At 39.6% G+C, this 26062-nt stretch overlaps 2 protein-coding genes across 3 annotated transcripts; both read left to right on the top strand.

The window, feature by feature from the left end:
* Window positions 1–1158: 1158 nt before the first annotated feature.
* On the top strand, window positions 1159–12824 carry LOC105056484 (uncharacterized). Of its 2 annotated transcripts, XM_010938702.3 has the most exons (7): window positions 1159–1732; window positions 2550–2605; window positions 2689–2734; window positions 6515–6598; window positions 7871–7990; window positions 10591–10670; window positions 12379–12824. In XM_010938702.3, the coding sequence occupies exons 1-7, from the start codon at window positions 1175–1177 to the stop codon at window positions 12485–12487; spliced, it is 1053 nt and encodes a 350-aa protein (XP_010937004.1). In that variant the 5' UTR covers window positions 1159–1174; the 3' UTR covers window positions 12488–12824. The 2 variants fall into 2 exon arrangements, with proteins under 2 accessions (XP_010937004.1, XP_010937005.1); XM_010938703.3 differs by lacking the exon at window positions 6515–6598.
* Window positions 12825–16370: 3546 nt separating this feature from the next.
* On the top strand, window positions 16371–18794 carry LOC105056503 (disease resistance protein RPS2-like). Its single transcript, XM_010938720.3, has one exon. The coding sequence runs from the start codon at window positions 16371–16373 to the stop codon at window positions 18792–18794; it is 2424 nt and encodes an 807-aa protein (XP_010937022.1).
* The last annotated feature ends 7268 nt before the right edge of the window (window positions 18795–26062 follow it).

Below are 26062 nucleotides of genomic sequence, written 5' to 3'. Positions count from 1 at the left end.
TTAATCTGCTTCACATACCATAACCGTTGTGAACGGTTATTGACTACGTATCATGGCTATCCAGAGAAATTAACAACCCACTAATCCCACATTTATGGCTCGATAATTCAGTGCCATAAAAAGCAGAATCACGTGCTCAACGGTTATATCAGAATTATCTATAAAAAGGAGGGATAAGTGAACCAGAGGATAAGATACTTTTGAGTCAAAGCTCTGCTACTTTCAACTTTCAAATCTACTGTTCATCAATTTTCTCTTTGACTTAAGTATTGGAGGATCCTCACCGAACACAACTTCGGTCTGTGAGGATGCTGTTTTTGCAGGTGCTCATCACCGACGACAGGCGATAGGGAGTTGGCCGCAACAGCCTTCATACAACTTATGCATTTCTTCGGACAATTGTTGCAGATAGATCTTCGATGGCAGAAATAATTTTTCTCAATAATATATATTTTTTATGAGCCACCATCCTTATGTTTTCTTATGATCAATTTTGACAATAGTGTATTGGAGAAAATGCCTCAGATATAGCATGCTTTATGGTTCAAAGTGCCAGTGGTGCATGTATAACAGCAGATGGTTGTAAAATTTTTGATGCCCCTATTTTGATGGTAGAATTGTAGGCAACATGGGAGAGACCTAGTTATGTCATATTCACGTTGTAGACTTCACAGAATTATTTAGAGAATGACTCTACGATAGTGATGAGATGGTTTTCTTATTCATTTCTTATCAAAAGTATACTATGCTATATTCACTATATAAAATTGTTGGAGAATAATATACTCATTATGATCTGCTCAGGCTTTACGTAGTTACAAAGAAACTAATAATACTGCTGATTGAATGGTATCATTAAGCAAACTACACTAAAATTATATTATGAAATTTCTCAATCTTTTTGTCTCATAAATACATTTATTTATGGTTAACTTAAATTCATCTGATTTATTAAAAGGAAATACTAGATTTATGATTCCAAATCTCGTAGTCCGCCTCCATGGGAGCCAACATTGCGTTAAACGGGAGTTGCAACCATTCGAACATTCCTTGGAATCAAACGCAAATCTCTTTTTCATACACGTGCCATGCACGCGAGCAAGTCTCGCTGAAATAGGGGCGACTACACGAGTCCATCCCCAAAAGCTTTTGAACCTCCCCAAATCTACCCGCCATGCCGACCGGCCCGTCCTCCTCTACCTCCGCCGCCGCCACCTCCCCAGATGCCGTCACCGCCCCTCCCCCCACATCCTCTCAACCCCCTCCCAAACCCTTCCTCTCCTCCCCCGTCCCCTCCTCCCTCCGCCCCCCTCCCACCCCCCTCTTTTCCCCCTCGCCCCAACCCCTCCTCGGCAAAACCCTCCACCCTCCCCCTCCCCCACCGTCTACCCAGGGCGTCCCCTTCGCCGCCTCCCACCGCGCCTTCTCGCCTCGGACCGCCGCCGTCCGCCCGCCGTCCGCCGACCAGACCGTCACCGTAGCCAACCCTGCTGGGTATATTAGGAATGCGAGCCCTACGGCGGTCATGACCTTCGCCCCCCAGGCCAGGCCCTTTGTTTTCGGCGCCACCGCCGCCGATCATGCTGCCCAGATCCCGCCGGCCCACACGATGAGGCCGCCTCAGGCGATGCCTGTGCCGCCGTCCTTCGTAGTCCCGAGGTCGGGCGGCGCTGCTACCGGTGGTGTGGCTGGTACTCCCAAGAGCGTCACTCCGGCCGTTACTCACCCTAAGGTTTCTTCTTTGATCTCTCTTTCTTTCAGTCTCTCTTACTCTCTCTTTATGCAGTTGTTGTTTGATTATTTCCTTTTTTTTTGTGCAAAGATCGAATTTTAAGGGTATATGTTTCGCGAACTACAATAACGCATTTCATAACTCACAGACATATTGGTTATGGTATTGATTTATTCATTACCACGTTGTTCTTTTGGAACGATCAAATAATTACTCGTCGTGGATCTTTTTGTGTGCACTTTCAAGTGATGCATCATAACTTTTCTTGATCTACTCATTCTCAGAAATATACTACGACCCTATATTCTAATTAGGGCAATTTTAATCCAATACTTATATATTGACTATTGGACATTAGACTGGGTTTCTGTATTGAGCATTCGCCTGGATTGGTATAGCATAAACAGGTTAAGCCTCCGCAAGCTCTTTTGACCGTCTGCGCTATTATTGCTTGGATGCTGTTTGACTTAATTAGTATGTTTTCTAGTTCCTTTGCAGATTTTTTTAAGATATGCACTCCCAACTATAATCCTGTTCTTACCTTATCTAAGTGATGCTTACTAGATCACGAATTCATAATGTATTCATAAGCTGCAATAACATTAGCTGTACGGGGCACATATAAATGATGTTATGATATATCATATGTTTGTCTTAGGAAGCTTATATTTTTCACTTAAGTATGTTTTTTAAAGTCTTTGTTATATTTCTCTTTTCATTATTGTAATGTTTCTTTGCAACATGGCAATATGCCATTATTTGATTTTATACTTTTCATCTCACTTAACAGCATGCTCCTTCATCCTGATTTGCTTAGGTTACTTCATTCCCAGTGGTGTCATCAACATATGAGTATAACAACAGTAAGGAGAGGTAACATGCGATACTTGTACTTGTTTTGGATTTAGTTATATTTTGTCACATGCAAGCAGTGAGTCATATCTAATTAATTTCAGGGACAAGAGTAGAGAAGATACCATTGTGATGATTAACGACCGGAAAGTAAGCAAACCACCTGCCTCCACCTCCCTCCCTATTCCTCCTCTTCCTGCAGGATTTTGATTTCTACAACTTTTTTAGACATGCTTTTGGCATAGGAACTGCACTTCTTCGAAGTGAGTGGAAGGGTTATTTCAAATTAATGATGATTGAAATTCTTGTTCACCATCTTATAAATGAAGAGACAACAAGAGGGTATTCCAGTGCCTCTATCCAACTATAGGGTCTGGGGAGGGCCAAATATATACAGCTTTACCTCCACTGCGGAGAGCTGTTTCCATACTTCGAAATTGTGACATCAGATGACAATAGAGCAATCTCACTATCACGCCAAGACCTTTCCTCTAAATTCTTTTAAATGATAAGACACTGATTGTCTTTAAAGGAATTTGAATATTCTAGTGATGTAGATGGCAACTGCATACTATAAAATGGTTGTTTGCTGATGACTTGTGTTATAGTATAGGAAAAATGTGCTGAGCATTATATGATGTTGGGAAATGTATCCTAAAGTCAATTATCCATCTGTAAACGATTGAGCTCTTTGTAATTCGTATATGAATTATTAGTGAATAAAAGTTATTTTTGGCAAGTTCATCATAAGTGTGTATCTTCCTTTGAACTCTTGTGTTATGATGAAGTCCTTAGAACTATAATATAATCGATAAAGAAGGATTTATCGAATAGTTTTTAAATTTGTTCGCGATCAAATAATACGTTATTAATAAGGACAATAATGTTTATCGAGTATAGGTCGTTGTGTACTATATGGATTGGTTGTCTTCTTAACCAATAAGTGTGGAGACACTGATATGGCATACAGGTGAAATGTAGGAGTACATCATCACTGAACAGTGATTCACCTGCGGAGCGCTCTGCTGTCAAGAGCTGCTCGCGAAGGATATGGGCATAAGTGTCCCTCCGATCTAAGATCACCACGGTGACTTGCAAGCAATTCACTGTGTTTTGGTGCCAGACTACCTGTATTTCTAATACAGTGACGGAAGGCTATTGGGTACAGTCAAGTACTTATAAAGTCGTTGTGTGAGTCAAGATGAGATTGATCCCTCCAGTTTACAGGAGTTAATGCATCACTGTATCTCAATTCAATAAAATCTTGGCTAGAATAATCTTTGTGATCTATCACAGGATTTGTAAAAGATTGAAATATAATATGGATGACTCATCTAGGGTTGACAGTGAAATCTTAAGTCGTTGTTAGTATTAGGATCAAAGGGATGAATTATGTGGTAATCATATGCCGAGATTCTTGAATGTTGCTTTGCACTTATTCGATTTATCCGGACGTCAGGTATCATTGCTAAATAGTTACTTCGATTAGTATAGGAAGGGTTCCTATACTACCGGTTTAGTGTTCGAACCTATGGAGTCACGTACAAAGTCAAAAAACGTAGAAAAGAATTGATCCAATATCTATATGTTCAATTTAGAAGTATGAACATATAAATTTACTTAATTGAGAATTAAGTTATGGATCATACGGAATTAAACACTGACTATGTGTCGCTAGCACTGCACATGAGACACAGGTTTAATTTCGGAGATGAATTTGATCAAATCTATGATTCGAGGAATTATTAGAGTTTGGATTCAAGTCCTAATTATTTTAGATCAGATCTAATTTAATTGGGCTTGATTTTATTGAAGCTAAATTAGGTTAATTATCTAAGTTAGACTTAGATCTAAATCCTAATTAGATTAGGATTAGCAGTTTTTTCGAATGTGGTTCGAATCAAATTCGAATTGGATTCGAATTGAACCCAAATCTGAACCAAATTGGATTTGGTGCACTTAGCCATATTTTTCACTCATTCTCTCACCCATATGATCGACCAAGATGGAGGAGAGGGCGTTGGGAACAGCCCCTCCTTTTGGGCATGTGGCATGGTGAAGGGAGGCGCAAGTTGGTGTCTCTTCTGCTTCCATTAGGAAATCTTATGGTTTAGGAAGTTTGGATTTGATTCGAACTTGGAGGATCCTATTCCTAACCCATGAAGGTTTTTGATTTGATCTAGGATCTTTTATCTATTTAAGGAGGGGTTTGGAGAAAGAAAAAATCAATCTAGGCATGAGCAAGGGCTTGGTCATGGAGACTTCCTCCCTTGGGCATCCCTTTTCTCCTGGACATCTCTCTTCTCTTGGCGTCCTTCCTCCCCTTGAGGTGTGGCGTGTGGGCTCCTTGGCTTCGAGATCTGATCTCAAAGCCCTTCTCTCCTCCCCTTCTGAAGAAGAGCTTCATCCCTCTCTCCTACGTTGGTTGGCGTGCGAGCGAAGTAGAGGGTTTGGACTCTGGATCTTGCAAAGCAACAACCTTCAAGAATTCTTCAACCTTGATCGAGTCTTCCGCTGCAAATCAAGGTGAGATTTCATAAACGTTATGAAAATTTTAATTGCTAATCTATTCAATTTTTTTCCAGACATCCGATGCGATCGGACAATTTTTCCTTCATATGGAAGATGTTTGTAAGATTGATGGAGCATTATATGTAGGCATGTCATTTAATGGGAATTGGTGGTGGAAAAAGAATGGTGTTATCTTTCGATGCACACTGCTGAAAGCTGATTTTTATGGATTGGAAGAGATATACATTCTGAAGAGGATGACAAAGTTTAATATATAATTCCTACTTTTTATGATATTATTGAGGTGCATATATTAGAGCAAGTAATTTTCTTGAATGTTGTTGCTAAGGTGTTAGATCAAATATTTTTGAACTAGAAGGACAGAAGACTATGACCGGAAGCACCATAAAGCTGTAAATTTTGAAAAGAGCATTCAGGGCAAGACTGCAAGTGGATGCCTAATTATGCTTCTCCAAAAGTAATCTAACCAAGCACCATCAACAAGCATAACTATGAAATTGTGATGGTTATCTAGCTTGGATTTTTATGTGCCTTGCAGTGTTTAAATCAGTGGAGATAGGTGAGGCTAAGATTTGTGTAATATAAATTCATGAGATTCAAGGTGATTGGAAAAACTATACTAGAGTGCACAGAGCTATCTTGTGCTGATGATGGAAATATGGCTTTTCAATTGAGAACCCTCAGATAGTGTGCATGTTATGATGAGCATTTGTTCTGTAATGAGTTTCATATTGCATGCACATCTTTGAGCTTTTAGGTGCCATTGGATATAGTACAAGTCATGGTTGGAAACTTTAGCATTTTATGTTCCAGTAAACTGTTTTTTTTTTTTTTTCAAAAAAAAATGATTGCTTTGATCTTCAGGTCTCCCACAGCATGCATAAGAATTATCTTGTACCAACTATTATTTATCCATCCAATGATTAAAGGTGCAAATTGATTTCAAATTTAGCGCTTACTTGGGGCCTGCAGATTAGTTGGGTTGGTGTCGACATTTCAACAGCTGCGGAACTTGGCTTATTTATATGACAGAATGCACACGTAAATTGAGAGCACATGTGCTGTTGCTTCCTAAGATCTTATTTGATTGTCCCATAATCAATATATGTGCATCTGCAAATTGTTTTGGCCTGAATCATGACGTTTCTTTAGTGTATAAAGGATATATCCTTGTGGTCCCGAGGGACCAGACAACCTGCATTATTACAGCAACTTGCTCTTTAATATTATGGAATTAGAAGTCACTGTCTAAAAACAATTAATTAGCTATGCATGAACAACTGATGAAAAATTGGACTTGATACATATTAAGCTTTAACTCGTAACAGCTTTGGTATACTTGACAAAGAAATGCTCTTCAATAATGTTATTTACCTACCTCTTGTCCTTTGCTTGAAGGTTAGATTATCTGATGGTGAATCAGGATCTTTATATGCTCTTTGTCGATCTTGGGTTCGAAATGGTTTGCCTCACGAAAGTCAGGTTTGAGCATATCCTTTTTGCTGCAATGAGTTTTCTCGGTACCATGTTAACTAGACAATCTAGACCAAGTATTTTGTTGTTCTTTAACTTATTCCAGATTACTGAACAAGGTTCTTTCATGCTCATGTGCTGATATTCTTCATCTGGCATCTTCTTTTTTCTTTGAATGTTCATGATTACTTGTTTTCACCTGTCTCCTCAATGATGATTGGCATTCAGTTTTCCTGGTTCTCAAGATTCAAAATCAGCTGTTTATATATTGACACAGAAATTGCCTTAAGTGTCACCAGTGTGATATATATATTTGCTTTAACAACCAAGCCTAGTCCCAAATATGTGGAGTCAATTATATGAATATTTTTTCCTGAATGTCATTGAGGTCTCCCTTCCTTCTCCAACCCTCAGTGTGGATTCTAATAGATTACTGATTGATGTCATTCTTTTTTGGGTAAAATTGTACATTCTTTCAGAGGGCAGGCTATATATTCTACTTTGGATGTATTCGTTTTACCGTAAGTGAGCGAAAGAGAAAGGAAGTCATATCATGAAATTGACTTTCGTGTGTTTGGTTGTGGAAATGTTTGCAGAAGATCCCAGTTATGCTTGACTTCCCAATAAAGGTGCTGAAGTGACTTTTACTTGTGGCAGTCTGAAGTCACTTTGGTGACTTAATGCCTTCACTTCCAACCAATAATGGTGAACCAAAAATGGCCTTTGTATTCTCTTTTGTGTTCCTGGATATGTAGATTGATACTTATGCAGTCATCTGCATGACAGGTTTGTTTAGAGATAAGTTCTGGCAACTAATAGTTATGATAGTTGTGCTAAGGCATGCATGCAGGCGCATACTAGTATAGCTCATTAATGGTACCATGTCTTCATTGGCTAAAAATGTATTGGAAAAAGAATTGTGCCTGCACTTGTACAACAGCTTGCCCAGTACTAGAAGTGCTTATAATGTGATAACATGATATTTGCTTGATGAATGTGTCAATTTAATTAACATAAAGCAATAGTTCTGTACAATAATCATCATATATCTTGTGATTTCAATACAGAAATAGGTCATTGTCAATTTCTTGTTTTAATTGCAAGAATCACATTCTTTTTTCTTTGGCTTCCCTTCTTTTAACTGGCCAGTAATTTTGCTTGAGCACCATTTCTTTTACATGCATGTTTTCATGTTCTTTGTATTCTAATGATTTTTATGGCATTTGGTTACATCTTGTATGCCCCTCCATCAAGTTTTCACATCATGTCTATTTCTTGCAGCCAAATTTTGGGGATGGTGTGAAGCTTCTGCCAAGACCTTTGCCTCCATCAATGGTTGACACTCACATGTTGAAAAAGAGTGAAGACATTAATGAAGCCGAAGATTCTATCAAGGAAGAGGTCTATTTTTACAAAATACTTATGTCTTTCTGATTAGTCATATGCATGATACTGTTTTTGCTTTGCATTTATGCATCATTGAAAGCAGTAACAGAACATGTTTGGACATGAGTAAAGCATAACCTTGAAGGAGGTTCTTAAGCTTAAGGTTGTGTTTAGTATGTCCCATGATCTTTCTAGTTTACATTGTATATTAGACTGCATATGATCCTTAATGAATTAACAAGTTTGTTTTGAGCTATGATCAGCAAAGATGAACTTGTTGTGCAACTCCGTGAAGTGTTCCTCTCTGGAATTGCTCTTAAATCTTATGTGATGCGTGCATTTTTTTCAGCAGAGTGAAAAAAATTCATCATTGCAGCTGACCCAACTTTGATATGTTGCATGTAGCTTTCAAGCAAATGAGTTGTAACATGTTGATTTATCTTCTATTACTTGATGAGTTGTCTCCAAGATGGAGAACAAAATTTTGAAAGGGAGCATATACCAATCAGGGAAACAGCCATCATATGTTCTTATCTGATCTTTGGCTCTCTATAAACTCTTGAAGTGTGGCAACAAATATGACACATTAACCTGTCCCAGAAGTTCTATGAGTGGGTTGATACTGGAAGAGTTTTTAGTGCAAATTGGTAAGGTTGGGATCAAGTTAAGCTCGACCCAACTTGATTAGTTGAGTCCCTAGCATCTGTATACTCACCCTTAACTCTCTGTTGACCTGATTAAGTTGTAGGAAATGATAACTGATATGATGTGTGCAGGCCTTGAACTATTATTGGATGGTATTAGAGGCACTACATTGACAATGAGAAGATCATGGGGAAAGGATCAAGGAATGTAACTGGGGTTTTAAATACTAGTGGGACCATGGGGTGTCCCATTGGCCCAAGCATCGGGACTGATGAGTGGGAATGTGAAAGTGGGTTCATCAGGCATGACATATTTACACTATTGCTGGATGATATTAGATACATTAAGGTGCATCCATATCACCTCACCATTGTATGTGTGGGTGCATGCCTGCCATGGAAGGGAGACAGTACAGGGTATCTTGTGGTGCTTTGGCAGTGTGGGTGCCTAGGTAGAAGAGGGGAGTAGGAGAGAGAAGTTGTGGAGCTGGAGGGGTGGAGGAGAAAGAGGAGGGGGAGAAGGACAGAGGGCTAAGGAGGTGAGGGAAGAGCAAGATGGTGAGGAAGGAGAATGAGGGGAGGAATTGTGAGTACACAAGGAAGAGTAGGATGGAGGAGGCATGGTACTATATAATGCCTGATTTACATTACATCCTTTATGGACTTGGGGGTTTACAGTATGCACAATGGTTAGCCACTCAAGTGTAGGAAACTTCAGGGGCCATGGAGGCTTATGAGCTGTCAAAGGACACCAAAATTTGTATGTTGCACAAGGGGTGGGTGGTATTGATAGAAGTTTAAAGCTGTAAAGGAGAATACAAAAGATGTTTAACCACATTATTTAAATCATGTGTTAGAAGCTGGTTGGTTCAAAGATACTGGTATACTCATGATTTATTGCAGCTCGAGACAACGGAAGCTTAGTGTCTGGTCAAGGTGCATTTTTTGCACCATCTTTGGTCTAAGAGAAAGAGTTGGATGATGTTACAGTGAGAGAGCTAGAGGAGTCTATCAATTTAACTGTTATGTCAAGAATCCTGTGTTTTGTTGTTTCTGTAATTCCGAATGAACATAGCATATTACCATTTTCTAAACTTAATATAGTTTGATTATTAGACTTCTTGGTTTGCAAGTTAGAAAGCCAATAAATGAACTATGACCGATTTATGTCACATGGACCTGAATTTTCTCTATGAACCATGAGCGTTAATGCTATGATAGGCCACATTATGGGACCATGAGAGAGGGTGGTTAGCATTCTTAGAATGTGGTGTATATGGCTGTATGTACAGATATGGTCCCTGCACACCCCGTGTGCCTATATGCAGTTACTGTATGAATTCATACTGCATGTGGCTTGAAAAGCAGTCCACTTAGCATTCAGCAGCTATATATATTGGCATACTTAGCATTTTGGAGCTGCATATATCAGCCACTCTCATGTGGACCTTTGCAAATGGGGCGGATTCAAACTGATGGATAGGTTGTATGTCAGTTTAGATGGGTTTGATATGGGTGTTGAGAATGTTAATATGTTAATTATGTTATAACTATATTATTATTCAGTATTCAAGATTAAATAATAGCTAATAATTAGTTGTTATTGTTGTATGGTTTTTTATTATGTTTGATATATTTTGTGCATTTCAAATAGTTAGAAAAATATTAACTGCATCGGCACCCACATATGTAGCCTGCATATTGCATGTGCTTTATACAGTCCTTCGACTACCTGCACACTGCAGCAGCCTTTCAAAATACTTGCATGAAGATAGAGAATTTATACCGTATCCTAACTGAACTCCCAGTTTTGGTTTGAATTTTGGACCTGCGCTTTATTTTTCAATAGTGTTTTATCTATGTTCCTGGAAGTACCATTGATTTGTTGCTTGTTTATTTTACAAATTTGAGCCCATATATAAGATATTGTCTCAGAGATGAGAATGAATTTCAAGCTGAAGTCTTCTGCAGGATGTTGGTTCTGTTGAGCAGTTATCGGCACGTGATCTGTTAGAGGGACATATAAAGCGTGCCAAAAGGGTTCGGGCACAGTGAGTTTTCAGTTCTCTCTTGGATATATTTATTTGCTCTTCTTAGACCCATTACACTTTTCAGAGCTAAATTTACGTTAATATTTTGATTGACTTTTGGCATCATGCGTGATATTAGTTATAATGTTGCATATTTTGCATCTGCTTGGATGCTTGATTGCCATGTCCATGGGTGACCCCCATATAGGTGGGAGTCTGAGAAGGAGTGACACGGGGGGAAAGAGAGTTATGTGGATAGGCAAGGCCACGCAATGCCTAGAATTTCATTAACTTTGGGACACCGAGAATCATCTTTTTAGATGGATTTCAATTTTTAAAACTCTGGTGATTAGGGGGTCTTTTGGCCACAATTCTCTTATTGCCATTCCTGCCACTTGATCTCTGCCGACTCCACTCATATTTTATCTTGGAATCCACTAATTGACCATCCAAATGAACCCTTAAATTGTTAAATACAAAATTTGCCAAAAAAGGATTAGTTAATGCAAGTTATGGGCATCAGTTCTTGTGCTATTACTAGTATGTTAACGCATAAATGTGTACAACGTAGTCCTAATAATGGTAGTGGCATCATCATGTTGTTAGATACGGCATGTGACCAAGGTTTGCCTTTTTCGTATCATACTCTATATCAGTACCATGTTATTACGGTGTCAGTACGTGGTACGGTATAGTATGAGATAGGATATCGAGTGTTGGTATGGTACAAAACAGCATGTTGGTACGAGATTGGCATAGTTTAGGACTCTCCATACTGGGTGGTACGATATACCATATGTGTGACATTAGGATCATGTGGATATGAAATGAATAATTTGTTGTTTCATATGTATTAGATGCAAATGGTTACATGCAGGCATGCAGAGAGTGCATTTTTAATATATAATGAACTTAAAGTATTGCAGCGACCTGTTTACCACAGTTAAGATGAAGAAAGCTAATCTCTTATCTGAACTCTTATCTTTCCATTGTATCTGGTTTGAAAATCATACTTGTTCTTTATGTTGACAGTGATCACTTAGTATTGAACTCCTTATTAATAAGAGGCTTCCATTGTTCATAAACTGTTTTTATACCCTGTTTAGCACAGATGACATGAAGAAAGCTAATCTCTTATCTGAACTCCATCTTTCCATTGTATCCAGTTTGAAAACCACAATTGTTCCTCATGTTGGCGGTGATCAGTTAGTATTGAACTCCTTATTAATAAGAGGCTGTCATTGTTCATAAACTGCTTTTGTTCCTTTGATGCCTTGGCATTGCCAGTGCTTACCTTTATCAGTTAAAGATATGTTTACGCCCTAGGCTTGTTCCTCGTTTGTCTTGTTTCTTGACACTCCACTCATTCAAGTGTGTTAAATTACAATGGGGAGTGTGTGCATTCCAGCGTGATGCATTGGCTTGTGCATTTGTGTGTATATGATTGTTAATGATATTACCATGCAAGGGGTCTGAAACTGCTGTGTCAATCACAGCACATGCAGATGCTACCGCAAGTTGCAAATTACTAACCATGAACAGGTTGGTCAATTTATAGCATTATTGTAACTGTGTGCTGCACTGCCATAGGTAAGTTGCATCGACAAATTAACATCAGATTTCATTGCAATATATCTTGTGGTGGAGCTTTCGGCCATCTTCATATACATGGCAAACACTGGAGGCTGGTGAACAGAGTTTTTAATGTTGTTTTGTTTATCTGCCACAGGTTGAGAAAAGAGCGCCTGCTACGGATTGAACGATATAAACAAAGACTTGCCCTTCTCCTTCCGCCACCAAGTGAACTAGGGAGGAATGATACTGCTCCGGCAAATTGATGCACAACCAGGTGACCTTACATTAACAGACAACTACTTGATGTCCCTTTGCTCCATCAACTGTGCACTTGTTGTGTTCATCCAGAGAGGGAAGTTGTATAGCATTTCGGATAACTGGCTCTAGTTATGTGAGAATGGTTTAGGACAACAGAGAAAATTATAAACTGTACCTGCATATCTAGTTCTTATTGTTGCTTTTGGCCTTCGGATTTGTCTTTGTACTGCTTTCTTTGATAATGTAATCCTTAGATGAGTTGTTAAGCTAGAATCTTGTATGACAAGCCATGTATATTTGGAGGAGTGCTTAATCCAAGGAGAAGAAAAGTTTTTGGCTGAATAGTTAGTCCTACAGTGTTCTTGTGATCAGGTGTTACCTTTTGATGAGTGCGTTTAGGGATGCATCTGTTTTCAAAGCTACAGGATCTTGTAATGGATGAGATGTCTGCGTCAGAGAACTCATGTGATCATGTGGCTGGAACTCTTATGTTGATCCAGGAATCCATCTACAGATGTACTGGAAAAAGAAGTGTCTTGGTGTACTTGAGACAGCCAGAAATTTCCACTTGAAATATATTGGATCAAATCATTATTTAGTTTTTCTCTCTGTTTCTTGCATTTGATTTCAGCTTCCGTTTGCAGTTGCGATTCATATGATAAATACCGGACCAGCATGAGACAAATTGGCATAACTGACCGGTTGCTCAAGAACGAGTACTGACTTGGTTCTCATTAACTTCTGGGGGCAATGTTATTTTGGTCTGAAAAAAGTCCCAACTCCTTGAAGTGCACAAAAAGATATGATTTATACTGAGCATTCTTATATATAGCATGGCTCTCTGGTACATCCATGTGTTGGCGCAAGGGTGTCTGGCAAACGTCCTGGATTGCAAGATGAATGCCCTTCTGAAAAGATGGAAGCTAGGCTGGGATGTTGGAAAGGCAAGTTATTCTCATTGAGAGGTGGTAAATGCTATCATAGCTACCTTTGCCAACCTACTTAATATTCGCGTCTCTAATTATTTTTACCTGATTAGAGGGTTAAAAGGATGGACAAAGTGTGAAAATCATTATTATGGAAAGGGAGTGATAAAGTGGATTTCCATGCCCTGTAAAATGGCAGAATGCGTTTAAAGAAGAGCAAGGAGGAGGTTTGGAGATCAAGCCCGTCAAAAATATGAACAGCTCCCTGCTAGTTAGATGGACATAAAAATTGATGAACAGTCTGATTCAATCTACATGCTACGCTAGAAAAATGTTGGGTATGAGAACGAGCCCGCGCTCGTCTCCTCCGTGGCTAGACACCATTGGGGAACTTCTTCCATTTTGGACTTGCACTGCATTCAAGTTGGGAAGTGGTAACAGCATCAGGTTTTGCCACTTTGGAAGGACACATGACTTGTCTTCATGCAGAGCAGCAAAAATAGAATAATTCAGTGACCATGCGGTGGAGTTGGAGAAGGCAAGATTGGAGATCCAAGTTGGCTGGTTCCTTGACTGAAAAAAGAGAATAATGAATTGGAAGAACTCCTTATGCTTCCTGCTCCTAGATGCAACTCTTAAGAATTGCATGTCTCTGTATGGAAATTCACTATCTTTGGGCTGCTCTTTGCTCAATAATTGGAGACTCTTGTGCCCCTCCTATAAATCATCATAGAATGTATATTCACCAGAAAAAGTGAGAGTTTTTTTTATGTGGCTCGCACTGAAAAATAGGCTCCATCACCTATTTCTTCCCTAGCGTGCAAACTCTGGTTGTTCATTATGCGGACTTCCAAAACACAATCCTATATAAAATCAGACTTTCGAACTTTTATCTAAGGAATGTGATCGGCTATAATAAAATCAGAATGTCACAGAGTCTTGTATAAAAGGTTGTCAAAATCTTTCCAAAACACAATCCTATGATTTTAGAACTTTTATAATCCAAACTAGACCTAGAGGTGGAGGAGAAGAAGAAGCGCTTGGAGAGAGAGAGAGAGCCACCGGAGCTGTGGAGGTGGGTGGGAGTGGGAGGGGGAGGCCAAAACCTAAGCAAGGCGAGGGTTTCAGAGGGGTATTTATCCCAGGAAGAGGCCGTGGCTTGGGACTGATCCAGGAAAATCCTGCTGAGAGCTTGTTTGGGATATTCAGCTTCCAAAATTAGTTTTTTTATGAGTAAATCTTCCAAAATTAGTCATAACAATGAAAGACAACCTTGTTCTTGTTTTGTTCCTAATGATTTTGGATGAATCAGAGGAACCAAGTTTTTTTCCTTTTTTTCTTTTCCAGATTTATTTCAATTTATTCAACCAAACAAATTTTAGATAATTAAATTAAATTTAAATAAAATTATTCTAAAAAATTATAAAAATTATAAAGCATTCTTGTGGGGTGCTTATTCTGCTTTAACCAAATTTAAACTATTACCATAGGATAAGAGGATCAAATAGTTTTACTGGATTTAGAAGGAATAAGTAGTCAAATTCTGTTGAAGTCATTTATAAATGGGCTGAAAAAAAAAAAAAAAAAAACTGAAATAAAAAAGGAAAAGAAAAAATCACGTAAAATCTGTCAGACTTTGTGTCGTGATGATACTTTTTTTTGTTTTTATTACATGCATGGTAGCAGTGATATTTTTGTTTTTCTATTTCATTCATTTGCTTTCTCCTCCCAATTGCAGTTTTATTGCACCAGCACAAGTTGGCATTAGAGATAAGCACAAGAATGCCAATCATAATTATCTCATCTGCTTAACCTTGCTCTTCTCTTTGGAGGGTTCCTGGGTTCTACTTAGGATGGAATTTCTCACAAAAAGGAAAAGAGGAGAGAGCAGAACAATATAAGTGACCAACTAAGTGATTTTTTCTTTTTTCTGATTGTAAAGAAGATTTGCCACGAGGCATCAGGAAGTCCAACGAAGATTTTTTTTGTTTCTGTGGCACTTGCATTGCAAGTCATGATTCAACTAATTATTTCTCTTGAATTGTAGAAAATTCCTTGCATCACATGGCACTACACTTCTTGGATGGCGATGCCATAGACTGACACCAAAATTTTAGCAGAACAATTAAATTATATGTTTCATTAGATACAATTTCTATCTTCTGGAGAATTTCTTATTCTAGCAAGAAAGATTTCTGCGTATCCATCTCTTGAATAACTTAACTAACCGAATTCATCCCTAGCTAGCAGAAAATAATTTTATTGGTTGTTGGTTTGATTCAACTACAAAGGGAGAGAGGGAGGATTTTGTGTGGTTAAAACGATTTCATCCACTGCTCAAATAACTTTAATCTAGTTAAATATCTTTTCTATCCATTGGCCGAATAAATTTATTCATCATTTTTTAAATAACGTCCGGCCGGTTAGTTGGATAACTTTATATTATGCACGATCTCTAACTAGCATCAAAATAAGAATGATTTCTGAGTTACATTATCACTGCTCTTGATTCAGAGACAAGGTGGATTATCCAAATTGTAAGGTTGGTATCATTGGACAACTATCATTTTTCAGTCGTATTTAGGCTGATGCAGTTGGCAGACTAGCTCAATGGAACTTTCCTTTCTCTCATTTATAATTGCCACCTCTGGTCAGACTAGCTAATTGATCTCTTTTACTATTGGTAGCCACCACCATGTATTTTCTTCTCCCCGCTTTCCTCGAAGCCTCCTTAGCTTTTACTTTCTTTCGTTTTGTGCACGCATTTCTATACTCTGACAGCAACCTGATTGTTGTCCTTGTCTTCTGAGGCTAGATTATTGTATCACCCAGTCTCTTCAATTCAACCATCCTTCTTTCACTTTTTTCCCCGTGCTCCTCCCCCAGTTTGCCTGATCTCATTAGATTCTTGCCAAGCTGATTGCCAACTCTTGGCTTTCTATCCCCACCTATCTAATTGGTAATGGAATATAGCCCACTTTTTGAGCCATTTATTGAGCTTTTCATCAAGGGGATATGTCATCCGATAAAGCAGCAGATCGGATATTGCATTAGGCCTAGAGCCCATATCACTGCTCTAACCAGTGCCATGGATGAGCTGCGATGCACGAGGGATAGCATCAATGAGACAATTGAAGCTGCTGAAAGAAAGCGGCAGATCTGCACCGAGGAAGCGAAACAGTGGCTAATGATGGTTCAAACTGCTGAAGGTGATGTGAACTCCCTTGACCACCATGGCTGCTCGTGGAATTGTTGGTCCACCTACAGACTCAGCAAGAGAGTTGCCAAGAAGCGAAAAAAAGTGATGAAGCTACAGAATAAGGTACCTTCAAGTATTGTAGCTCCAAGCAATGATCCTGTCAAAGAGATGCCAATTGCACCCATGGTGGTCGGGCAGGAGCCTTACATGCAGAAGGCTCTTAGTTACCTCGGTGACGATACAGCCGGCATCATCGGTATCTATGGCATGGCAGGTGTGGGCAAGACCACCCTCCTGAAAAGGATCAATAACATGATAGGAAGAACCATGTTCGACCATGTGATTTTCGTTGTTGTGAGTAGAACTCCAGATTTGATGAAGCTTCAGCAGCACATAGCCAAGGAGGTAGGATTGATCCTGGAGGACGATGAGAGCGAGATGTCAAGAGGCACTGCTATCTTCAATTTCTTGAAAAGAAGGAAGTTCTTGTTGACGTTAGATGATCTCTGGGGATTATTAGATCTAGTGAAGGTAGGAATCCCACAGCCTCAAAAGTTCAGCAGTAGCGAGCACAAGCAAAAGGTTATATTTACAACACGTTCATTGGAAGTCTGTGGCAAGATGCAAGCAAGCAAGATCATGAAACTAGAATGCTTGAAGTGGGAGGAAGCATGGAGCCTGTTCAAACTGAATGTTGGAGAAGATACCTTGTCGAATTCGAGAATCCGAAGCCTTGCGGAGGTAGTTGCCAGGGAGTGTGATGGTCTGCCACTGGCTCTTATCACTGTTGGGCTCGCCATGTCTACCAAAAAGATGCCTGCAGAGTGGCAGCATGCAGTAACACTGCTCAAGAGCTCGCGGTTGGCTGAAATTTCAGGTACAGAGGATCATGACTTGTTCTCTCTTTTGCGCATTAGTTATGATAGCCTAAGAGATGATAGAATGAGAGAGTGCTTCTTGTCTTGCTCTTTGTGGTCTGAGGACAATAATGACATATTAAAAGATAACACCATTAAGGCTTGGTTGGGGAGTGGGTTAATTGATGAGTTTGATGACATCAATGAAACTTACAGCATGGGTCATTCTATCATAGAAAACCTCAAGGCAGCATGCTTGTTGGAGCCCGGTTATGCTGCTGATAGGTATGTGAGAATGCATCATATAATACGGGACATGGCCTTATGGATAGCTTCAGATCATGGGATGAATAAGAACAAGTGGTTGGTTCAAGCAAACACTAGGCAGGCAAGAGTAGATGAGTGGAACAAGTCAGAAAGGGTCTCACTTATGAACACTCAAATAGAAGTGCCGCCTGATGCTTGTGATTGTCCTAACCTCATGTTCTTAATGTTAAGGGAAAATAAGCATCTCAAAAGGATCCCAACTGGCCTTTTCCCATCCATGCCATTTCTCAAATATCTGGATTTATCCGGTACTAGCATTCGAGAACTCCCAGCAGAGGTTGGCATGCTAGTTAACCTGCAACATCTTAATATTTCATTCACCAACATCACATCATTGCCCTCAGAGTTGGGACAGTTGGTGAAGTTGAAGTATCTGGAACTGGAAAGCACTTGGAAACTTGTGGAGATTCCTCGAGGAGTGATATCTAGCCTAGTGATGCTGCGAGTGCTGAATCTATTTGACAGTTATTTTGCAGACTGGAATTGTCCATCTGAAGAAGAGGGAGTAGCCTTTGAAGAAATTGAATGCTTAACAAGATTGACAGCTATTGGAATCACAGTAAAAGATATCCCCTCTCTCCAAAGGCTCTCAAATTTCCCCAACGTGTCTGTGCACTCCCTCAGCATAAGAGAATTGCATGGCTTGACCTCCCTCCGTCTATCACCTACCATCCTTAGCAGAAACAAAACGAGGAGCCTTTGGAACCTTATACTCAGAGGGAGCGATTGGTTAGAGGAGCTGGTGATGGGAAATGGGGTGATGAGCTCTCCAGATTGGAGCCTTCCTCACTTGGAGAGTTTGTGGCTGGGAGATCTCCCTAAGTTGGAGAAGATCATTTGGAGTGGGGTGATGCCTCATGCATGCTTGCCTTCCCAACCTTCGGATATTGACAATTGTTGGTTGTCTGTGCATCAAGAACGTTTCATGGATTCTGCAACTTCCATACCTCCAAGAACTACATGTACAGAGTTGCATAGGGATGGAACAAGTAATTGGTCATGAAGCATCAGCTTCATCATCAGCAGGTGGTGGACCAACTGCCTCTTTTCCCAGCCTTAAGATCATATACCTACAGGACCTGGAAAACTTGGTGAGTATATGTGATAACACATTGGCATTCCCTTCGTTGGAGCGGATCCTGGTATATGATTGTGAGGTGCTGCAGAAGCTTCCCCTTGAGCAACAGGGTGCAAAAAAGATGAGAGTGATTCTAGGGGAAAGAAAATGGTGGGAGAGATTAGAGTGGTGCAACCAGAGCACCAACTCTTTCTTCCTTTCCTTTTTCAAAGAACTACCTGTTGGATATGAACCTAACTTCTGGTCATTATTTGAACTTGAGTAGTATTGTTACTGTTTCAGAGATGATTAATTGTATCCTTCTTTTTTTAAAAAAAAAAATTAATTAATTGTATCTGCTGAGGGTGATTCGTTCTAGCGATTTTTTTTTTTTTTTAACGTTCTTTACCGTGAATAAGAAGAGAAAACAAAAGGAAAAAAAAAAAATCCTGCACATGCCCAACATTTTCTGTGATAGCCCGAGGCCCATGTAAGAATCCCAGTAAAAAGCCCAAAACGAAAAAAAAAAAAAAAAACAGAAGAAAACAGGGAAGAAGACTCCTATCGGGAGTCTTCTTCTCCGACGAAACCCAAGCAATTTGGGAGTCCTAGGACTTCTCGAAGTCCTAGGACCCTCTATAAGAAGACCCCCTCTCCCTTGAGACCGAACATCGGCCTCCTCCCTCTCTCTTTCTCTCCATTTTTCTCGATCGAAGCCGCGGACACCGTTCAGTTTCTCATCGTGATTGCTCGCCGGTGAGGTCACCGGAGGCCAGGGTGAGTCTTCCTTTCCTTCCTCTCTTCCTTCCCTATCTTTCCGTACCTTTGCTTGAGGCGGTCGGTGACGAGTGTCGCCGATTTTCGGTCGGAAAAGAGACCCTATTTTTGAGTCTCTTTTTCCTTGATTTTCCGGTACCGGCGATCGTAATCGACCGCCGGCCATGCTCCTCCGTGACCGGGGGAGTAGCCCCCCTCCGCCGTGGTGGCCGTGGCCCGAACGGCCGATCAAGGTCGGAGGACCGCCGTCCCCTGTTCGGCCTGGAAGGAACCAAGAAAAAGAAGAAAAAGAAAAAGAAGAAAAAGAAAAGAGAAAGAAGAAAAAAGAGAAAAAGAAAAGGAAAGAAAAAAAAAGAAAAAGAGAAAAAGAGAAAAAGAAAAGAAAAGAAAAGAAAAGAAAATAAATAAATAAATAAATATATATATATAAGTAAATAATAAATAAATAAATAATAAAATAAAAAAAATGAAATGATGAGAGAGAGAGTTTCTCTCTCTTCTCTCTCTTCTTTCAGTCTGAACCCTGACTTTCTCTCTCTGGAATTGGACTTTCTCTCTCTACTTTTTCTCTCTAGAATTTTCTCTCTCTAGATTGTTTCTCTCTCTTGATTGATTTCTCTCTCTCTAAAGTTATTCCTCTAGGATTAGCATAGTGGAAGGCTTCATCTGATGATTTTGATCGAGTTTAGAGAAGAGTCTGATTTTAAGTGAAGTTTTGATTTGGGATCTGTTTAGATTGAATTTTGAATTAAAATTAATGTAAAAATATAATTTTGGATAATAGGCACGGAAGAATCTCCTAGAAGTTAGTCGATCTGTTCATTCAGTGCTTTGTGAAAGGTAAGTAATGAATCATCTTCTCGAGATATTCCATGTTTATTCTAAAAATAAATAATTATTCTCTGAAATTATGCATGATTTATGAAATTATGTTTTGAAAGAAAAGTGCTTTTGAAATGTTATGGTATATCGATTTATGCACATGTTCAGTGAAAAATTATGATATATTATGATACAAAGTGTTTGATACAGAATCGGATTTATGCTCTCAGCCTAACTATGTTTCAGTGGGCCTCGCCAATGGGGATTATACGTTGGTACTCAGTGGACCCTGCCAGTGGGGGTTGTGCGCTGGTGTTTGTGGACCCTGCCAGTGGGGGTTGTGCGCTGGTATTTGTGGACCCTGCCAGTGGGGGTTGTGCGCTGGTATTCTGTGGACCCCGCCAATGGGGGTTAAATGTTGGTCATAGTCGAGGCTGTTGAGTTACGAGTGTTTTTGAATCGAATCGGATTTATGATTATATTATATGTGAATATTTGAAAATATTGGATTTGCATTAAATCAGCATGAAATATATTTTTATGTTTATTTGCAGCATTATTCTTGAAAATTATAAAATATCTAGTTGAGATATTTGTTACTTACTGGACTGTCTAGTTCATTACCTTTCTTTCTATTTTCAGATTCAGATAATTAATTTCGAGCGTGGGAAGAAATATTGAGACAGAGCTTTTAGAGGCGAGATTTTGCATTGTCAACTTCATTGAACTTAGACCTATTGTTTTATTGTTAGTAAAATTTTATTAGATGTAAGACATTTATTTTAATTACTTGAATTAGAGTTGAATAATAAATATTTAAATTTATTCCGCTGTGATGCATTGATATCATGATGAGATGCCTTGTATGCTTATGGAGAGAGTTCTTCATAAGTATGCGGCGGTTGCCATGACCCTCGGTTCACAATCTCGGGTCGGGGGCGTGACAATTAATATGGTATCAGAGCATAAGTGGATAAATTATGACACATAGAATTTGACATAGTATGAGTGTAGGTGGGTAAACATTAGGAATATTGGGACGTTAAAGTATGAGCATCATAATAAATCTATCCTAACAAATAGATAAATGAATCTAATAAGGTTTTACTATTACAAGGTTACCATGCCTCCCCGTAGAATGACAAGAACTACTCAAGAAATTTCAAGAGAGACATCACAACCACGGAATGGTAGCACTCCCCATCTGACCAGTGGCACCCCTCAGGAGGAGGGAGTCGTAGATCCTAATGGGAGTACTTCGAGAGCACGTCAAGAACCAAATATGGCTCAGTTAATGCAGACCCTAATCAGGATGGTACAAGCGCAACAACAAATACAGCAGCAAATGTTTGAACAACAGCAGATACAACGAGATACACAACAACATCAGCATCCACCATCACAACATGGAGAGCAACCAGTACAACGGAATAATATTTCAGAATTTAAAAAGCTTGCTCCTCCAGCTTTCAAGGGGACTACTAAACCTTTGGAGGCTGATAACTGGATAATGGAGATGGAGAAGGCCTTCGCTGTCCAAGAGTGTCTTGATGAAGAAAAGATTCGATATGCAGCTTATTTACTACAAGGAGAAGCAACAACTGGTGTCAGCGACTACAGCGCAAGCATGAACAAGACGGCGAAATACTTACCTGGAAAAGATTTCAGGTTGCATTCTATGATCAGTATTTTCCTCGGAGTATAAGGATCCAGAAAGAGCAAGAGTTTATTTATTTGAAGCAAAAGGATATGAGTGTGACTGAATATGAAGCAAAATTTACAGAGTTAGCAAAATTTGCTTCGAGATTAGTGGATGGTGAGCAAGAACGTGTTCACAAGTTTGAGATGGGACTGAGAACTGAGATTCGAAAATAAGTGGTTCCATATGAATTGACAACTTATGCCGATGTAGTAAACAAAGCACTGATAATTGAAAGAGAAGTCAATGAAGAACGCATGGAAAGGGAAAGAAAGCAAAGAAAGAGAGCAAAATCAAATGATACACAAGGGTAGAATAATAAAAATATTAAAAGATCAGCTAAGGGAGCAATAGATAATAAGACTCAACAAATTGATGGTGAGCCGTGCTCCAGATATGGCAAAAATCATGCAGACAAAGATTGCTATTGGAATACAGGTGCTTGTTTCAAATGTGGTCAGATGGATCATAAAATTGCTAGCTGCCCACTAAATACAGAAAATCAAGTTGGCCAAAGAACTTATGAAGGACAACATAAGGGTGGTGGACAGATTTCTAAAACCCAAAGAAGAGTTTATGCGCTTACTCAACAGAATCCACAGGCTTCCAATACAATGGTTGCAGGTATGAAAAATTTCGAGGATGAAATTTCTTTTTAGGGGTGAAGAATGTGATAGCCCGAGGCCCATGTAAGAATCCCAGCAAAAAGCCCAAAACGAAAAAAAAAAAAAAACAGAGGAAAATCGGGAAGAAGACTCCCGATAGGAGTCTTCTTCCCCGACGAAATCCAAGCAATTTGGGAGTCCTAGGACCTCTCGAAGTCCTAGGACCCTCTATAAGAAGACCCCCTCTCCCTTGAGACCGAACATCGGCCTCCTCCCTCTCTCTTTCTCTCCGTTTTTCTCGATCAAAGCCGCGAACACCGTTCAGTTTCTCGCCGTGATTGCTCGCCGGTGAGGTCACCGGAGGCCGGGGTGAGTCTTCCTTTCCTTCCTCTCTTCCTTCCCTATCTTTTCGTACCTTTGTTTGAGGCGGTCGGCGACGAGTGTCGCCGATTTTCGGTCGGGAAAGAGACCCTATTTTTGAGCCTCTTTTTCCTTGATTTTCCGACGCCGGCGATCGTAATCGACCGCCAGCCATGCTCCTCCGTGATCGGGGGAGTGGCCCCCCTCTGCCGCCGGCCTCCACCGCGGTGGTCGTGGCCCGAACGGTCGGTCAAGGTCGGAGGACCGCCGTCCCCTGTTCGGCCTGGAAGGAACCAAGAAAAAGAAGAAAAAGAAAAAGAAGAAAAAGAAAAGAGAAAGAAGAAAAAAGAAAAAAGAGAAAAAGAAAAGGAAAGAAAAAAGAAGAAAAAGAAGAAAAAGAGAAAAAGAAAAGAAAAGAAAAGAAAAGAAAAAAAATAAATATATATATATAAGTAAATAATAAATAAATAAATAAATAAAATAAAAAAAAATAAAATGATGAGAGAGAGAGTTTCTCTCTCTTCTCTCTCTTCTTTCAGTCTGAACCCTGACTTTCTCTCTCTGGAATTGAACTTTCTCTCTCTATTTTCTCTCTCTAAAATTTTCTCTCTCTAGATTGTTTCTCTCTCTTGATGGATTTCTCTCTCTCTAAAGTTATTCCTCTAGGATTAGCGTAGTGGAAGGCTTCATCTGATGATTTTGATCGAGTTTAGAGAAGAGTCTGATTTTAAGTGAAGTTTTGATTTGGGATCTGTTTAGATTGAATTTTGAATTAAAATTAATGTAAAAATATAATTTTGGATAATAGGTACGGAAGAATCTCCTAGAAGTTAGTCGATCTGTTCATTCAGTACTTCGTGAAAGGTAAGTAATGAATCATCTTCTCGAGATATTTCATGTTTATTCTGAAAATAAATAATTATTCTCTGAAATTATGCATGATTTATGAAAGTATGTTTTGAAAGAAAAGTGCTTTTGAAATGTTATGGTATATCGATTTATGCACATGTTCAGTAAAAAATTATGATATATTATGATACAAAGTGTTTGATACAGAATCGAATTTATGCTCTCAGCCTAACTATGTTTCAGTGGGCCCCGCCAATGGGGATTATACATTGGTACTCAGTGGACCCTGCCAGTGGGGGTTGTGCGCTGGTGTTTGTGGACCCTGCCAGTGGGGGTTGTGTGCTGGTGTTTGTGGACCCTGCCAGTGGAGGTTGTGCGCTGGTATTTGTGGACCCTGCCAGTGGGGGTTGTGCGCTGGTATTCTGTGGACCCCGCCAATGGGGGTTAAACGTTGGTCATAGTCGAGGCTGTTGAGTTACGAGTGTTTTTGAATCGAATCGGATTTATGATTATATTATATGTGAATATTTGAAAATATTAGATTTGCATTAAATCAGTATGAAATATATTTTTATGTTTATTTGCAGCATTGTTTTTGAAAATTATAAAATATCTAGTTGAGATATTTGTTACTTACTGGGCTATCTAGCTCATTACCTTTCTTTCTATTTTCAGATAATTAATTTCGAGCGTGGGAAGAAATATTGGGACAGAGCTTTTAGAGGCGAGATTTTGCATTGTCAACTTCATTGAACTTAGACCTATTATTTTATTGTTAGTAAAATTTTATTGGATGTAAGAAATTTATTTTAATTATTTGAATTAGAGTTGAATAATAAATATTTGAATTTATTCCATTGTGATGCATTGATATCGTGATGAGATGCTTTGCATGCTTATGGAGAGAATTCTTCATAAATATGCGGCGGTTGCCATGACCTCGGTTCACAATCTCGGGTCGGAGGCGTGACAATTTTCGTGCATGACTCTCGAAGCAGTCAAAAAAATCAAAAGAAAGCAAAAAAACCAAATGAAGAAGACATCGGCGAGTCATCGTTGAATTCTCACCGGAAATTGAGGTAATGAACTCCTAACCCTCTTCCTCTTCCTTCACAGTTCTAAAGCCACCATTGGCTGTCGGTTTTAAGCCGATTGATGGCCGGTTTTGAACCAGATTCCTTTGAAACTGGATCTCCCCTGTTTTTCCTTTCGTTCCCTTCCACAGTGCCGCCAGTCACCAGCTGTAGCTTGTCGTCCAGGTTCGCAGGGGCCGTTGACTTGCCTCCTGGGTGCCACCGTGGTAGCCATCCATCGGGCCACGGCAGCCCTCGGAAGCAACGGGTGTTGCCCTATTTTGAAGAAAGGGGGAGGGCTTTCTTTTGTTCCAAGGAAGAAAGGGAGAATTCTCTCTACCCTACTCTTTCTCTATCTCTCTCTCTCTTTCCTTTACATTTTTTTGTCCCTCTAGATATTCTACAGACCATCCAAATAATGATGCGAGTTGGGCCGACTTTAGGAGGGATCCCAGATCGACGTTATGTGATCAGATATCTCAAACTAGCATCATACAATCATGCATCTTAGTCTTCCATAATTTTCCACCATGGTTCTTAAATATTTACAGTTGGTCGATGTTGAGTTCTGACTCTCGAGGTGAGAGATTATCTCGATAAAATAGTATTAAGCCGAACATTTTGCCCTGAGTTCGTAAGCCGAGGGGCGGATCAGTGCTCGTTGTACTTCAATCTATCGTAGATGGAGATAAGGATCTTTCAAACACAATTATCTGCATGTTTGTATATATATTATATAATTAATATTGTATGGATTATATTTAATTAATATTTGTTGGGTATAAAATAATCCCAGTCGAAGTTCGTAAGAGACCAATTCTCCCAAGACTCTTCCGGCTTCCGACCTTGTGCAGCATTTTTCTGAACTCCACCGGCCATCCGACCTTCCACAGTGTCCTCCAGATTCCTCCAACGGACGAACTCCTATCGTACCCTCCGGACTTCTCCAAGAATGAGCTCCTTCAGTCGTCTATCGGACTGCTCCAAATGCTCTCTGGGCTTCACTATCAGCCGATTTTCTACAGTGAT

The sequence above is a fragment of the Elaeis guineensis genome, chromosome 13 (assembly GCF_000442705.2).
Source record: "Elaeis guineensis isolate ETL-2024a chromosome 13, EG11, whole genome shotgun sequence".
Classification (NCBI taxonomy): Eukaryota; Viridiplantae; Streptophyta; class Magnoliopsida; order Arecales; family Arecaceae; genus Elaeis; species Elaeis guineensis.
The sequence above is the reverse complement of the archived record's forward strand: the minus strand, read 5'-3'. Positions and strand labels throughout refer to the sequence as shown.